The sequence below is a fragment of the Thunnus thynnus genome, chromosome 15, assembly GCF_963924715.1.
Source record: "Thunnus thynnus chromosome 15, fThuThy2.1, whole genome shotgun sequence".
Lineage (NCBI taxonomy): Eukaryota > Metazoa > Chordata > Actinopteri > Scombriformes > Scombridae > Thunnus > Thunnus thynnus.
Genome location: NC_089531.1, coordinates 2487571 through 2505201, shown reverse-complemented (window position 1 = coordinate 2505201; position 17631 = coordinate 2487571). Strand labels below are relative to the sequence as shown.

The following is a 17631-nucleotide window of genomic DNA, read 5'->3' as shown; positions in this document are numbered from 1 at the left end:
CACGCCGCCGGCAGCACAATGATGATGTCACTGACTCTACTGCTGGCCACCCTGGGGCTCCTTGTTCAGGGTGAGACTCTCTTGTGAAAACTTTGCTTCAGGATGCAACTATGTTCACCACAATGATGTTCTGCTGTGATGGAGAAACACTGAAACAAGCAGCATTTACCTTCTTCCATCTATTCTCCATGTTAAAGAAATGATACTCTTCTGTTTTCATGTTGATCATCTTTCTCCAAGCTGGATTTGTCTCAATAACCCTTCTCCTCTTTTTCATGTTTTCCAGGTTCATCAGGAGAAATCATCCTGACTCAGTCTCCTGGATCTCAGTCTGTTGTTCCAGGACAGACTGTCTCCATCAGATGTAAAAGCAGTTCAAGTGTTAATAGCTACCTCAACTGGTACCTTCAGAAATCTGGAGAAGCTCCTAAACTCCTGATTTATAGAGCTACAAACCTTCAGCCTGGAGTTTCAGATCGTTTTAGTGGAAGTGGATCTGGGACTGACTTCACTCTGACCATCAGTGGAGTTCAGGCTGAAGATTCAGGAGTTTATTACTGTCAGCAGGATCAAAGCTTCCCGTTCACACAGTGATACAACGTCGTACAAAAACCTCCCTCAGCTGAAGAGGAACTGATCTGACTCAACAGCTGCACTCAAACAAAAACAACAGAGGTTTTAATAATGTAATTTTCAATATTTTAACACTAAATATTCTGTATTTAACAAAAAAAAGATTCATTTTAATACTTTCATTAATACAGAATATGAAACATTTGGCTGAATATCAAATCTAACCTCTGTTGAAGTATGATTTCAATTCTTTAATAAGTTTAATCTACTGACTACAACACATGAACACTAAAACTATTATTATTTATTTATTTCATCTCTTACTATTTTTCATAGATACTCAAACATACATTAATTTAGAAATAAATTACAAAATGTTATCATGATAATATTTATTATCATTTGTGTTGTAAATTACTAATCATGTCATGTGACATATATTTGTCATTTTGCATGTTTTTATTCCAGCAGCAAGTATTTATAATATAAACCAAAAAACATTTAATTGATTATGAAATTAATTAATACTTGAATTCTTTCCCTTTTTCATCTCTTACATTTGTCTTTGTGTTTCAGCTCTTTAGCAGAAGCAGTTTGTAAAAATGTCCAGGGTTAAAATGTCAGATAACACTCATTTTATATCTCTTTATGCTGATGATATTTTGCTTTTTATTTCAGAATTAGAACATATTTCTGAGGGTTTTCTGAATTTGTTTAAAATATTATGTATATGCTTTTAATACATTTGAAAAAAATAAAAATATTAGACTCTTTGTACTGACACACTTCAGTAACATAAGATGATTGGAGGACTTTTCATTAAAATTAATCAATTACTAATTATTACAGACAAATCTGAAGTGACTCCAGCAAAGCATTTTCTACAATTATTATGACTTTACTGTGAACTATGAAAACAAATTATGGACTTTCTACCACCATGACTGTGTAGCATTAATCACATAATATCTAAGAGTGTTGTTTGAGTGTAAATACTTTCCTAATATACAGTATATGAATCAATACATTATGTGATCTTACATTTTCCTTCTGAAGTCTTCATAGAGCAGTTGAAACATTTATAACTCAGTTTTTATCAGGATTTAATATCATTACTGTTACCATTAAGAGAAAATAATTAAGACACTTTTATAATAATAAAGATGAAAACAAGTGATTTGATGAACAGATCTTTATTGTCTGGAAATACTGAAATTATATTGAAACATTACAACAAGCAAGTAAATATTGTTACTGAAACATGTGAAATAAAAGAGAGAGATAGTTGCAGAGATCAGAGTGAGAGCAGTAGCAGAGTAAAAGCAGTAGCAGTGAGTCAGGTCAGGACTGGGAACACTGGTCTCTCCTCAGTGTCTCTGAGACTGGAGTCTGGGAGCCCTGGGTGGCCTCACAGGTCACAGAGACCACCTTCCTCCACTGGTCTGCAGGGAGCCTCAGGGTACTGCTCCAGCTGTAGCGGCCGTCCTTCTGCAGCACCCCGGGGCTCCTGCTCTGCTCCAAGCTGCTGCTGCTCCTGCCGTCCACCTTCCAGGCCAGACTCCAGTCTGAGGGGAAGCCATCGTTGGCCAGACACATGAGCGTGGCCTTCCCCTGCTGCAGCTCCTCGCTGGAGGGGGGCAGCACCGTCAGGGTGGGACGGACATCACCTAGGAGACACCAATCACATTAGAGGACAGGGACCACACATCTGTCAATCAAACACCAGACACTTGGACACCTTTACTGTGTGAGAGTGGATTTTCCCCTTTAAGGAGTTTCTGTCAGATGTTTTTTCTGCTCCACCAGTCACTCACTCACACATTGTTTCACTTCCCTTTAAGAAACCTCTCATGCAGATCAGCACAGAAAGAGTCCTCATATGACTCTTTACTGCATTTTATTTTACACTAGTTACTGAAAATAAAGATATGAAGTTTGTAAATATATATTTTAGACATCCTTGATTTAATTTTAGAATTTATACCAACAACTTTACTGACAAAACTATCAAAAGAGCAACAGTTAATCAGATTCAGTGTTAAAGGACATTATGAGGAAAAACGAACAGACAGCCGTAATATACACAAAATGTTGAGACATATTAAAGAAACAAATATCTTTAAGAACAAATAAATATTCGAAACTGAAGTTAAAAGACAATTTCTGTCATTTTAAATGATGAGAGAGGTTCAGCATTTTTTTTTATCATCACCCACACTGTTCAGAATAAATTTAACTCAACATTCACTCAAATTGGAGATTTAAAGATTAAAATTTAAAAACATGTTTAAAGTAGGATTGTTGTTCTTTAATCTTTCTGCTGTTCACATTTAACAAACTAACTGGAACACGTAAAGAAAAGTTCAGTAAAGCTGCTTTGAGTTCAACTTCAAGGTTAAAGAGGAGAAATGAACAATAAAATTGAGACTTTAAAGTGTTTTAGATCAGCTCAGTGGAAACTTATATCGACTACAAATGTTCAGACACAGAAATTATAAACTTAACTGATGATTCGATATTTAATATTTGAGCAGAAACTTACTTCCAACATCCAGTCTAGTTCCTCCACCAAAAGTCCACCACAGTGATACAAACTGACTGAGTCGTTGTACAAAAACCTCTCACTGTAGAGAGACACGGCTCTCTGACTTTGTCACATTAAACTAAAACTACAAGTCCTCAAATTTCAGCCTTAATCTAAAACATTACATGATTTCTACTGTGGACCAAACACTTAGAATATATTGATTCATCATTTAAATTTCAAACACAAAACTCTTATTTTTGTTGCTGGTGGACAACTGTTGGTCAAAAATTAGAAATTAAGATATAAAATCAGAAATTTCAATTTCTAGAGAAAACATATGTGCAAAAACCTAAATATCACTCAGGATTTAATAAAATACTTTAAAAGTTTAACTTACTTCCAACATCCAGTCTGGTTCCTCCACCGAACGTGTACCACAGTGATACAAACTGACTGAGTCGTCGTACAAAAACCTCTCACTGTAGAGAGACACGGCTCTCTGACTTTGAACACAACAAACTCAACAAAAACAGTCTCAGTCTGTGAAACACAGCTGGATGATATGAAAATATATAACAGTAGGCCAATAATTTATATTTTTATTCTAAAATTAATCATTTTGTTTCATGTTTACTGTATTTTAAATTATGTCTTGAATTAAAACTGAGTGTTGTAGATGTAAAATGAATCAAAACAGACATTTCTGAAGACAATCTGTTCACAGAACATAAATGAAACACAGAAAATGATCACTAACACATAGGTAATCAATACTCTGGTAAATTGATTGATCCATTGATGAAACAGCATCATCAGAGTAATCCAAGTCCCTGTTGGAGTCAGTCAGAGCATTTCCATAGAGAGCCACTTTGCATCAGCAGCACCATGCTCCAGTGCTCTGGGAGAGTTTATAGTCCTGAGAGTTGAACACTGGATGACTGACAGCTGTCCTTCATCACAACAGAAGCCACAGAAATCCTCCTCATCAAAAACATGACTTTGATCTCCGTCCTCATCTGGACTCTCCTCTGCTTCACTCAGGGTGAGGAAAATCATTTTTCTGTCATGTGAAAATCATTTGGAGTGTAGCTGAGTTTCACCATCTCATGTCCAGTGTTTCTTCTCTCTCCTCAGGGTCTGTTGGACAAAATGTTGTCTTGACTCAGCCAGCAGCCAAATCACTGCAGCTTGGTCAAACTGTCTCTATTGACTGTAAAGCTAATAGACAAGTTGAACACTGGTATGGTTCAAAATACTTTCTGTCCTGGTACCATCAGAAAACTGGAGAAGTTCCTAAACTTCCTGAAGTTCCTAAATGGAACATCAGACAGAGTTACAGGAATCTCCTCCAGATTCAGTGGAAGTGGAGCAGGGAATGGAGTTGATTTCACTCTGACCATCAGTGGAGTTCAGGCTGAAGATTCAGGAGTTTATTACTGTCAGAGTCGTCACTATATCAACAGTCAGTATGTGTTCACACAGTGAAAAAGCATCATACAAAAACCTCCCTCAGTCAGACTGAACAGAAACTGAACTGACTGCTGCAGCTGGAAGCTACTGCAGAGACTGATACAGTTCACTGAACACACACACACACACACACACACACACACACACACGTTCGAACAGTGATGTTTGTATTTCTACCTTACTGAGGATATTAATTGAAATAATGCATCCCTCTGCCCCTTAACCTAAACTTAACCATTGCAACCAACAGCCTAACCCTAACTCTTTCACTAGACTGAAAAAACTGTTATTTTAAGACCCATATTTCCATTTGAGGACATAAACTGTGGTTCTTTCAGCAAAGAACACTTTTAATAACAGACAAAGAACAATACCTTATCAGTACTTCACTCCTGTTATTTATCATCCCTGCATCACTCATCTGTGGACATTACCCAGACTGACAAATCTACAAATCTAAGCTCAGGCAGTTCACATTCATACCACAATCAATGAGACATGATTTATACTGTAGCAACAGAGGCAGGAACTAGATTTTAACAAAGTCAAATACAGAGAACGTATGTTTATTTTCTATTTTGGCTACAGAAGCCAGAAAAATATATATTCTTAGTTTTATCAAACCTTGCACCACTTTCACTAAAACCAGCCTCAGTGTAATTGCAGATCATTCAAATGTCAATCAATTAAACTACTTGAGTGTAGAAAATTATATCATCTGCATAAAGGCAAAACTTTGGGGTTTTTTCATCATTAGCAGTAACACACTGAGATATGAGAAAGATGCTTTTAAATCAACTGGCTGCACAGAAAACAATGAAACATTTTTTCTTATTATTTTTATTTTTGAGCACTATCACATGTTTACAGTCTTCACAGAACTAGATAAGAACGTAGTTACTACAGAATAAGGAATTGTATGGTCAGACCTTACATATACTGTTTATCATGTAGCAGCAGGTTTGTACTGTGACTTTCTGTGAGACCAAACTGAGCTTAGAGCAACACTGACATGAATGAAGTCTGTCAGTGAATTAACCAGTGATTCCATTATGTTTGTATCTAAAGAATATTGTGATATAAAACAATATATGATGATATCAGTGTGATCAGCAGCTTTAAAATGTGTAGATGAAGAAATCTGAGGGACAGTAAGTGTAATAAGAGAGGTGTTTTAAAGGCAGGCTCTCTGGTTATGAAGTCAAAAAACTCATTAAAACCGTTATGTATTTGTAAAACACAGCTGGTTTATACAGAAACTCACTAAAGCAAAACCCCACAAATTTCCAGACTTAATAATTATGTTTCGTATATGATGTTAAATTTGTGGTAAAATGAAACTGACAGCCTTTACAGTTCTATATAAGATAGTAGACATTTGTAGACGTGAATTAACTGATAGAAATCAGCATAAACATGAACACTGACGCATTTTGTTAAAACCTCAGTCAGAGCATTTCCATAGAGAGCCACTTTGCATCAGCAGCACCATGCTCCAGTGCTCTGGGAGAGTTTATAGTCCTGAGAGTTGAAGACTGGATGACTGACAGCTGTCCATCACAACAGAAGCCACAGAAATCCTCCTCATCAAAAACATGACTTTGATCTCCGTCCTCATCTGGACTCTCCTCTGCTGCTGCTTCACAGGTAAAGTCCAGAGAATCAAACTCCTCTCCTCTCTGAAATGAAGCCGACAAAACCATCAAAACCATCAAAACCATGATGCTGCTTTATGTTTTTGTCTCTGTATCCTCAGAGTCCAGAGGCCAGGTCACAGTGACTCAGTCTGCAGCAGTGAGACCTGCTCTGGGAGGATCCACAACCATCAGCTGTAGGACCAGTCAGGATGTTTATGGTTCCATCACTTTAGCCTGGTACCAACAGAAAGATGGAGAAACTACTAAACTTCTCATTTACTTGGCTACCTATCGAGCATCAGGGATTCCAGATCGTTTTTCAGGCAGTGGATCAAACTCTGACTTCACTCTGACCATCAGTGGAGTTCAGGCTGAAGATGCAGCAGTTTATTACTGTCAGAGTTTCCACTATATCAACAGTCAGCTTGTATTCACACAGTGAAAAAGCGTCGTACAAAAACCTCCCTCAGTCAGACTGAACAGAAACTGAACTGACTGCTGCAGCTGGAAGCTACTGCAGAGACTGATACAGTTCACTGAACATACACACACACACACACACACACACACACACACACACACACACACACACACACACACAGATGATTTATGATGTTCATAGTGTCTCTATCAGTTTTCCTCCTGAAGGTCAAACAGTCCACCTCCCACCTCAACAACCTCTTACTGAGTCAAACAAATATTTAATCATTCAAGATTCATCTTGACTCCAAAATGTAAAATCTATCAAACAGAGACATTCTGTTCTTTCATGCTGCCCCATCATCACCTCAGCTGTTAAATCCTCTTCATCACATTATGTTATGACACATCTCACACTCATCATCGTTCTCTGTATTAAAAAGTTGTATGAACTTCATAACTGACAAGATAGAATAATCATCTCATGATGTTCACTCATAAAAGTCAACTGTAAAAGCTTCCAAACTACCTCACGTCTTCTCTCATTTCAGTCTAGTAAACTAAAGTACATAGTAAACTTGGCAGAATTTGCTCCAGATACTCTTCATCTGTTAAAATTAAATGTAGTGTAAACTGCCCCGAGCTAGATTCTTTCATTCCCCTTGAAGATTTTTAAACTTCAACTATTTACAGTATGTGCAACGTAAAAATCTGATGTATCAGCTACAAATTAATTATAGTGTATTCACCCCAATACAAAAATCACTAAAAGAAAATAATGTGATCATAGTTCATTCATTTAAATACAATGTAGACATTTGACCAGTGAATTTTCCCAGCAGTGCATGTGAAGTCAGATCATATAATGACTACCTGCTAGGGTTGGGCCCAAATACAAATACATTATTCAGCAAAGCACAAATATTGTTTTTTTTTTTTGTTTGTTTTTTAGGAATATTTGTTCCATACAAATATTTTAAACAGTATTTGTTATTGAGAAGAAAAAAAAAACATGACAAATACCGGCGTGCAGGTCGGTTACATCACTATCTCAGTGTCTCTCCTCTGCTCCGCTGTTACGTCTATCAGCAGGTCTCAACGAGGGGAGTCACATCCACCTGCTACATGACATGATACATTGATGTTATCATAGATGCTGAGCTTAACTTTCACTGTCATATCAATAATGTCACAACATCAGATTTCTATCACCTCAAAAAATATCTCAAAAATCAGAGGCTTTCTGTCAAATTCAGACACTGAAGAACTAGTACATGCATTTGTCACAAGCAGATTTGACTATTGCAATACTATTTTTTCTGGACTCTCGAAAAACTGTTAAGCGCCTGCAGCTTATACAGAATGATGCTGCACGTATTTTAGACGAGACTAAGAAAAGTGCACATATCACACCTGTTCTTAATTCCTTGCACTGGCTTCCAGTAAATGCTAGAATTGATTTTAAAGTCCTCCTACTCGTCTACAAGGCACTGAATGGCACTGCTCCAAATTATATTAAGGAATTGCTTTTGCCATATGAACCAACAAGAAGCCTCACATCATCAGCCAGTGGTCTCCTTGTTGTCCTCCATGTGAGTGCTCTAAAGCAGGAGAAGCTGCATTCAGCTATTATGCTCCATACAGATGGACTGACTTTCCAAGTGATATTAGAGATGCCCCAACACTTAGTTCCTTAAAAGTAGACTTAAAACATTTCTGTTTACTGTTGTGTTTAACTAGGTTGAGCAACTATCTGCTCCTGTTTTAACTGAATTATTATGTACTTTAATTACCTATGCATCCATGTATACAATCATATGTTTGCTTGCTTTTATGTATGATGATATGTATGTTTGTATTTTATGTATTTATAATTGTATTGCTCTTGCCCTTGTGAAGCTCATTGTGTTGCTTTCTGTATGAAATTTGCTCTATAAGAAAATGTGACATGACTTGGAAGAGCAGATATTCAGTGAGAACACCGAACACGTGGAAGCAGCTGCAGACTGATCAAAGCTCTCGTGGTGTCTACAGTTTGTGAATCGCACCTACATGAAGATTATTGTTTGAAAAGTTGCACATAAGTTACATTATGATCCTCTGAGCTCCAACAGATGAATGACAAACATTTGGTAGTGCAAATACAGACACTCAGACACAGAGGTATAAATCAGCATCAATACAGCATTACACCAGTCAATCCCACAATCTGCCTACAAACTTCCTGTCTCTGCTCCTCCATCCCCATGCTGAAATACAGAACAATATAGTACAGAGCAGGACAGAGAGGCCACATGTGAGGGACACCATGTAGAGCAGACTCACTGTTTCTGTTAAAATGTTCTCCTTTCATCCTTTACTTTGACATGCTTTAAAAACTACCATAATTTAAGAGTGAAATGGTGAGAAAAAATGATAAAATCCTTGTGAATATACCCAGAGACAAACTCAGTATCTGTAGATTCATTGAACACAGTAACATGTGACAGCAGTTTATTATTGTAATAATATGTTTGTACACAGATGATTTGATGAAAGTTTCTTTATTGTTCATACATACAAAAATGATCAGCATTACTGCAAGCATTAAAGAAGTATCACTTGAGAATGTGATGATTATGTTAATTAGTCAGAGCATTTCCATAGAGAGCCACTTTGCATCAGCAGCACCATGCTCCAGTGCTCTGGGAGAGTTTATATTCCTGAGAGTTGAACACTGGATGACTGACAGCTGTCCTTCATCACAACAGAAGCCACAGAAATCCTCCTCATCAAAAAAATGACTTTGATCTCCGTCCTCATCTGGACTCTCCTCTGCTGCTGCTTCACAGGTAAAGTCCAGAGAATCAAACTCCTCTCCTCTATGAACATCCGTCCCTGTGAAATGAAGCCGACAAAACCATCAAAACCATCAAAACCATGACGCTGATTTATGTTTTTGTCTTTGTATCCTCAGAGTCCAGAGGCCAGATCACAGTGACTCAGCCTGCAGCAGTGACATCTGCTCTGGGAGGATCCACAACCATCAACTGTAGGACCAGTCAGGATGTTTATGTTGATGGCCCATACCACTTTTTAGCCTGGTACCAACAGAAAGATGGAGAAGCTCCTAAACTTCTCATTTACGAGGCTACCAGACGAGCATCAGGGATTCCAGATCGTTTTTCAGGAAGTGGATCAGACTCTGACTTCACTCTGACCATCAGTGGAGTTCAGGCTGAAGATTCAGCAGTTTATTACTGTCAGAGTCTCCATAAAATCAACAGTCAGTGGGTGTTCACACAGTGAAAAAGCGTCGTACAAAAACCTCCCTCAGTCAGACTGAACAGAAACTGAACTGACTGCTGCAGCTGGAAGCTACTGCAGAGACTGATACAGTTCACTGAACACACACACACACACACACACACACACACACACACACACATTTTCAGATTAAACCATTAGACATTCATATGTCTGTAGTAATAAATATAAATCTATCACAGATAATAATCACAATACTTTTCATGATTGGTCTCACAGTGGTACAAACACAGTAACAACTTTGTACTGATGACCTGATAGAAACTGAAGGAAACAAATTAGTTACATTGAAGTAAATGAAAAAAGAGGCGAAACAGGTATTTTGTTCCTTTATTAAAACATATGAAATGTGATATGAAGTTATACATTGAGAACATCAGATTCCTTAAAGCTTGAAATAATCTTCTGTATCAAGGTGTCTCCACAGCTCAGCAGGTGATTGACAGTTCTGTGTAGACTCTACCTGCTACCTGTTCTAGCTGTGTTTACTTTCTCTCATATTCACTTTGTTATACAGAGCAGTAACAACGTTGCTGAAGAGAAAGTTTGGACTGGCAGTAGTGGATCTGTTAGATGAGGATAATATATTTGTTGCAGCATTAATGAATAGAAAAAGATCCACTGGAAGAGCAGATATTCAGTGAGAACACTGAACATGTGGAAGCAGCTGCAGACTGATCAAAGCTCTCGTGGTGTCTACAGTTTGTGAATCGCAGCTACATGAAGATTATTGTTTGAAAAGTTGCAGATAACTTACATTATGATCCTCTGAGCTCCAACAGATGAAGCACAAACATCTGCTGGTGTAAATATAGACGCTCAGACAGAGAGGTGTAAAACAACCTTTATTATTCAGCAGCACATCAGTACAGCATTACACCAGTCAATCCCACAATCTGTCTACAAGCTTCTTGTCATCGTCCTTCCTACATCCTTTGGAATCCACATTTCAATAAACTGAGATAAAATAGTCACAACTCCAGTATTTCCCTGATGTCAAAGATATCACAGATCAATATGAATGTTGGAATCATTTTTCCTGTTGTCTATCTTGATAGATGTCTTCATGTCTGTCCTAGAATCAGTTTCTTATTTGCTTCACCAGCTCCATCCCACATTCAGACTGGCTCTCTTAAAAGTGTATTCAGGAGGAAGAGGGTTTATATCCTATACTTACTCAGGAATTTATCAAATCATAGGATGGGAATTGTTAGGAGTGAAACGTAAATGGGAAGAAGACCTTGAGTGTAATTTTGAAGAAGCGGAATGGGAATCACTGTGTATTGGTAGTCAGTATTTCTCTTTTAACAGTAGACATAAAATTATACAATACAGTCTCATTCATAGAATATACTACACCCCTGACAGGTTGCACAGAATAAAACCTCAGTATTCTGAGTTCTGCCCAAGATGTAAAACTGGAACAGGAACACTGATACATATGTTCTGGTCCTGCCCATGTCTAAATACATCCTGGATCTCTATAGTTAATGAGCTAAGTGACATCATAGGAACAACCATCCCCACAGAACCAAGAATAATTCTATTGGGTGATACCTCCATGATAAAAGTCAATAAAAACAAACTCAAATTTATTAGCATTGCCCTCATCATAGCCAACAAATGTATAGCTATGCAATGGAAAGATGAACATCCACCTACATCTGCTAGATGAACTGATGAATTAGCATCGTGTCTAGCAAATGAAAAGATAATGTATAACTTGAAGGGAAAGCCTGGAGAGTTTAAAAAGATTTGGGGAGGTTTTCTAACATTCAACATAAGTATTGAATCCAACTGTCATGTGTGAGTCAGTTTTTTTATTTCCTTTTTTAATTTATATTTTATTTATTTATTTCTTGCTCTATCCCACTCTTTTAAATAAACTGATACACAAGAGCTGTCATCTATTCCCTCTCTGCAACTATACTGTTTTTTTGTTTCTTCTTAATAGTCTGAACTGTTGTAACTTATCCCTCTCTCTTTGTATAGGTACATATCCTGAAGTAATTAGGAGTTGGACCTGAAGGAGCAACCCAATCACCAGAAGAAAACGTTGGCATTGAACGTTTCTGCAAACCACAGAAACATTGAATATATACGTTACAACACGCGTAATACGCATCATATCAACACTTCTACAAACGTAGCATATTAACATTTCTACCTGTTGAATAATGATGTTTTATGGTGTGACAACGCTGTGGTTAAGGTCTGGTTAGGTTTAGGTACAAAGACCACTAGGGTTAGGGAAAAATCATGGTTTGGGTTAAAATAAAAATGAAGAATAAAATAAAAACGGCCGATGTCTCACTAAAAAAAAGCCAGTTTTCTCACCAGAAAAACGGCTGCAAATGTCCTGATGTCTCGCTAAAAACACCGGCTTTTGTCGGTTGAAACTGGAAGCAGACATTGGTTTTGAGGTGGTCTCGAACCGTGTTCTCTGCTGATTTCCAACTTGCTGCCAAGAAACTTACTAACCATCCACCGACCCCTCCTCCTCCTAATAATAGGAAAGATCAGCTCATATAGATCACATGTGAACTACGTCACTTTAGAAATGGTGAGATGATACGTATTGTTGAAATGTTAATATGCTACGTATTACACATGTTGAAACGTAGATGTTCAACGTTTCTGTGGTTTGCAGAAACGTAAACTGCCAACGTTTTATTCTGGCGACCAGGCTGGAAGGGGTGGGTGGGAATGGGAGGGATGGAGGGAGGGTCGGGCTGATATGACTTCTATGTTATTATATTTTTGTACATCGTTGCATTATTCAGCTCAAGGTTTGTTAAGTTCAAAACCAATAATAATAATGTTGAGTGTATTCGATAGATTTTAATGAGGAAAACTCCTAAATTTATCTATAAACTCTTTATTTAAATACTTGGTGATTTTGAGGACTTTCACACGAGTAGTTTCACATTTTGTACTTTGGAAAAAACAAGATACACAATAGACAAAATGATGAACTGAAAACAATTTTCTATAATAAGCCTCAAAATTATTAAATTACAGAATTCACATTGGTCTTTCTAACCGCTTGATGGAAATCAAATGAAATTCTCTCCCTCAGATTGTCACTCCTTTATGTTATGGATGATGTAAATGTTGAGTTCTCCCAGCAGTGAAGATGAAACAGCATGATATGTTGAGGACAGCTACAGTTGACTGACTCTGTGTGTTTGCATATCTGTCCTGCCTCTCTGCTCCCAGCCGTTAAGAGGCCAGTGTTGATCAGTGGCTGTCCAGACCTTTCAGAGCCACTGACACGCCGGCAGCACAATGATGATGTCACTGACTCTACTGCTGGCCACCCTGGGGCTCCTTGTTCAGGGTGAGACTCTCTAGTGAAAACTTTGCTTCAGGATGCAACCAGGTTCACCACAATGATGTTCTGCTGTGATGGAGAAACACTGAAACAAGCAGCATTTACCTTCTTCCATCTATTCTCCATGTTAAAGAAATGATACTCTTCTGTTTTCATGTTGATCATCTTTCTCCAAGCTGGATTTGTCTCAATAACCCTTCTCCTCTTTTTCATGTTTTCCAGGTTCATCAGGACAAATCATCCTGACTCAGTCTCCTGGATCTCAGTCTGTTGTTCCAGGACAGACTGTCTCCCTCAGATGTAAAAGCAGTTATAGTACCAGCTACCTCCACTGGTACCTTCAGAAAACTGGAGAAGCCCCTAAACTCCTGATTTATCAAGCTACAAACCTTCAGCCTGGAGTTTCAAATCGTTTTAGTGGAAGTAGATCAAATACTGACTACACTCTGACCATCAGTGGAGTTCAGGCTGAAGATTCAGGAGTTTATTACTGTCAGCAGGGTAGCAGCTTCCCGTTCACACAGTGATACAACGTCGTACAAAAACCTCGCTCAGCTGAAGAGGAACTGATCTGACTCAACAGCTGCACTCAAACAAAAACAACAGAGGTTTTATTAATTTAATTTGAACATTTTAACACTAAATATTCTGTATTTAACAATAACGAAATAAAGATCTTAAATACTTTCATTAATACAGAATATGAAACATTTGGCTGAACATCAAATCTAACCTCTGTTGAAGTATGATTTCAATTCTTTAATAAGTTTAATCTACTGACTACAACACATGAACACTAAAACTATTATTATTTATTTATTTCATCTTTTACCATTTTTCATTAATACTCAAACATACAATTTTTTAGAAATAAATTACAAAATGTTATCATGATAAAATCTACTATCATTTGTGTTGTAAATTACTAATCATGTCATGTGACATATATTTGTCATTTTGGATGTTTTTATTCCAGCAGCAAGTATTTATAATATAAACCAAAAAACATTTAATTGATTATGTAATTAATTAATATTTGAATTCTTTCCCTTTTTCATCTCTTTCATTTGTCTTTGTGTTTCAGCTCTTCAGTAGAAGCAGTTTGTAAAAATGTCCAGGGTTAAAATGTCAGATCACACTCATTTTATATCTCTTTATGCTGATGATATTTTGCTTTTTATTTCAGAATTACAACATATTTCTGAGGGTTTTGTGATTTTGTTTAAAAGATTATGTACATTCTGTTAATACATCTGAAAAAATAAAAATATTAGACTCTTTGCACTGACACACTTCAGTAACATAAGATGATTGGAGGATTTTTCATTAAAATTACTCAATTACTAATTATTACAGACAAATCTGTAGTGACTCCAGCAAAGCATTTTCTACAATTATTATGACTTTACTGTAAACTATGAAAACAAATTATGGACTTACTACCACCATGACTGTGTAGCATTAATCACATAATATCTAAGAGTGTTGTTTGAGTGTAAATACTTTCCTAATATACAGTATATGAATCAATACATTATGTGATCTTACATTTCCTTCTGAAGTCTTCATAGAGCAGTTGAAACATTTATAACTCAGTTTTTATCAGGATTTACCATCATTACTGTTACCATTAAGAGAAAATAATTAAGATACTTTTATAATAATAAACATGAAAACAAGTGATTTGATGAACAGATCTTTATTGTCTGGAAATACTGAAATTATGCTGAAACATTACAACAAGCAAGTAAATATTGTTACTGAAACGTGAAATAAAAGAGAGAGATAGTTGCAGAGATCAGAGTGAGAGCAGTAGCAGAGTAAAAGCAGTAGCAGTGAGTCAGGTCAGGACTGGGAACACTGGTCTCTCCTCAGTGTCTCTGAGACTGGAGTCTGGGAGCCCTGGGTGGCCTCACAGGTCACAGAGCCCACCTTCCTCCACTGGTCTGCAGGGAGCCTCAGGGTGCTGCTCCAGCTGTAGCGGCCGTCCTTCTGCAGCACCCCGGGGCTCCTGCTCTGCTCCAAGCTGCTGCTGCTGCCGTCCACCTTCCAGGCCAGACTCCAGTCTGAGGGGTAGCCCTTGTTGGCCAGACACACGAGCGTGGCCTTCCCCTGCTGCAGCTCCTCGCTGGAGGGGGGCAGCACCGTCAGGGTGGGGGTGACTCGACCCACTGGAGGAGGAGACAGAGAGACAACATGAAGAAAGTTCATACAAAGAGAAAATAAACTCCACCCTGTTGGTTGCAGCAGAGGAGGCTGCTGGTTCTGTTGGTCTTCCTCAGACTGGATAAAACTGGTCTTCAGTGTTTCACTTCCCTCTCTGAGCTCAGTAACCATGGCAACAGACAGGCATCACTGATGAACCATGGCAACAGACAGGTTTCAGTACTAAAGATAAAAGGTTCCAAGCAAACAACTCTTCAAGTACTTTAATTTACTCAAAAACTTAAACATCAGTGCTAAAGAAGTAAATATCATGCCTTACTTAGAGGCAGAAATACTTTTATTTGAGCATCCATATTTTTATATTGAAGCCAAAACGTTAAAGTGACAGTTTGTGTTTAATCTCCTCATTTACACAGGCATCACTACTGAACTATGAAAACAGACAGACTTCACTAATGACAAATATTTTAAGCACTGAAATACTTTTTCCAACTTACAAAATTAATCCTATTAATACAACATGAGGTTAAATCAGCTACAGTGATATTATGGTATTCACTGGTTATAATGAGGATGTGACATGTCATGAAATTCATTGTTCTGAGAGGAAGATTGAGATAAAAACACATGAAATGTTTCCAGATAAAACACTCACTAAATAAATGTCTGTTAGTTTTCTTAAGACGAAATTATATAATCACTACGTTAAATTAATCAAGAATATTTTCTGTCATTCAAAATCTGAAAACTGAATTATATTGTCTTCAAATAAGCAGTTGTACTTTTTAATAACAGTATAAATGATATGAATGTAGAAACTGTCTCAACTAAAATTTCTTTGTAACTAAAGACTTCTTTGATCAGAGGGATTTTTATCTGTATCACAGTGAAGACTGTAGTGATCACTGCAAAAATATAAAATTTATAAAACTAGCAGCCAAAATGTTTAAGTAAAGCCTGAATTTATCAACTGAAAATAGAATAAAAAAAGAATTTAAGTTCTTGTAGAAATTAAAGGTACTTACAGTTAACATCCAGTCTGGTTCCTCCACCAAAAGTCCACCACAGTGATACAAACTGACTGAGTCGTCGTACAAAAACCTCTCACTGTAGAGAGACACGGCTCTCTGACTTTGAACACAACAAACTCTACAAAAACAGCCTCAGTCTGTGAAACACAGCTGGATGATATGAAAATATATAACAGTAGGCCAATAGTTTATATTCTTATTCTAAAATTAATCATTTTGTTTCATGTTTACTGTATTTTAAATTATGTCTTGAATTAAAACTGAGTGTTGTAGATGTAAAATGAATCAAAACAGACATTTCTGAAGACAATCTGTTCACAGAACATAAATGAAACACAGAAAATGATCACTGACACATAAATAATCAACAATCTGGTAAATTGATTGATCCATTGATTAAGCAGCATCATCAGAGTAATCCAAGTCCCTGTTGGAGTCAGTCAGAGCATTTCCATAGAGAGCCACTTTGCATCAGCAGCACCATGCTCCAGTGCTCTGGGAGAGTTTATAGTCCTGAGAGTTGAACACTGGATGACTGACAGCTGTCCTTCATCACAACAGAAGCCACAGAAATCCTCCTCATCAAAAACATGACTTTGATCTCCGTCCTCATCTGGACTCTTCTCTGCTGCTGCTTCACAGGTAAAGTCCAGAGAATCAAACTCCTCTCCTCTATGAACATCCGTCCCTCTGAAATGAAGCCGACAAAACCATCAAAACCATCAAAACCATCAAAACCATGACGCTGCTTTATGTTTTTGTCTCTGTATCCTCAGAGTCCAGAGGCCAGGTCACAGTGACTCAGCCTGCAGCAGTGAGATCTGCTCTGGGAGGATCCACAACCATCAGCTGTAAGACCAGTCAGGATGTTTTTGGTTCCACCACTTTAGCCTGGTACCAACAGAGAGATGGAGAAACTACTAAACTTCTCATTTACGTGGCTACCACTCGAGAATCAGGGATTCCAGATCGTTTTACAGGCAGTGGATCAAACTCTGACTTCACTCTGACCATCAGTGGAGTTCAGGCTGAAGATGCGGCAGTTTATTACTGTCAGAGTTTCCATGTTATCAACAGTCAGTATGTGTTCACACAGTGAAAAAGCGTCGTACAAAAACCTCCCTCAGTCAGACTGAACAGAAACTGAACTGACTGCTGCAGCTGGAA

At 37.6% G+C, this 17631-nt stretch overlaps 1 pseudogene and 3 gene segments (V, D, J or C); 2 read left to right on the top strand and 2 right to left on the bottom strand.

Moving 5' to 3' along the window:
* LOC137198545 (immunoglobulin kappa variable 1-39-like) lies at positions 1-642 on the top strand (annotated as a pseudogene).
* A 1126-nt stretch (positions 643-1768) lies between these two features.
* On the bottom strand, positions 1769-2259 carry LOC137198544 (Ig kappa-b4 chain C region-like; the record flags this gene model as incomplete). The annotated part of the segment is given in 1 exon segment: positions 1769-2259. A coding segment is annotated over 1 exon segment (345 nt), but the record flags the coding sequence as incomplete, so codon positions are not given.
* Positions 2260-13221: 10962 nt separating this feature from the next.
* LOC137198543 (Ig kappa chain V-III region MOPC 63-like) lies at positions 13222-13794 on the top strand. The segment is given in 2 exon segments: positions 13222-13273; positions 13490-13794. Coding segments are annotated over 2 exon segments (357 nt in total).
* A 1210-nt stretch (positions 13795-15004) lies between these two features.
* LOC137198542 (Ig kappa-b4 chain C region-like) lies at positions 15005-16857 on the bottom strand. The segment is given in 3 exon segments: positions 15005-15438; positions 16459-16534; positions 16819-16857. Coding segments are annotated over 3 exon segments (441 nt in total).
* Between the last annotated feature and the right edge of the window lie 774 nt (positions 16858-17631).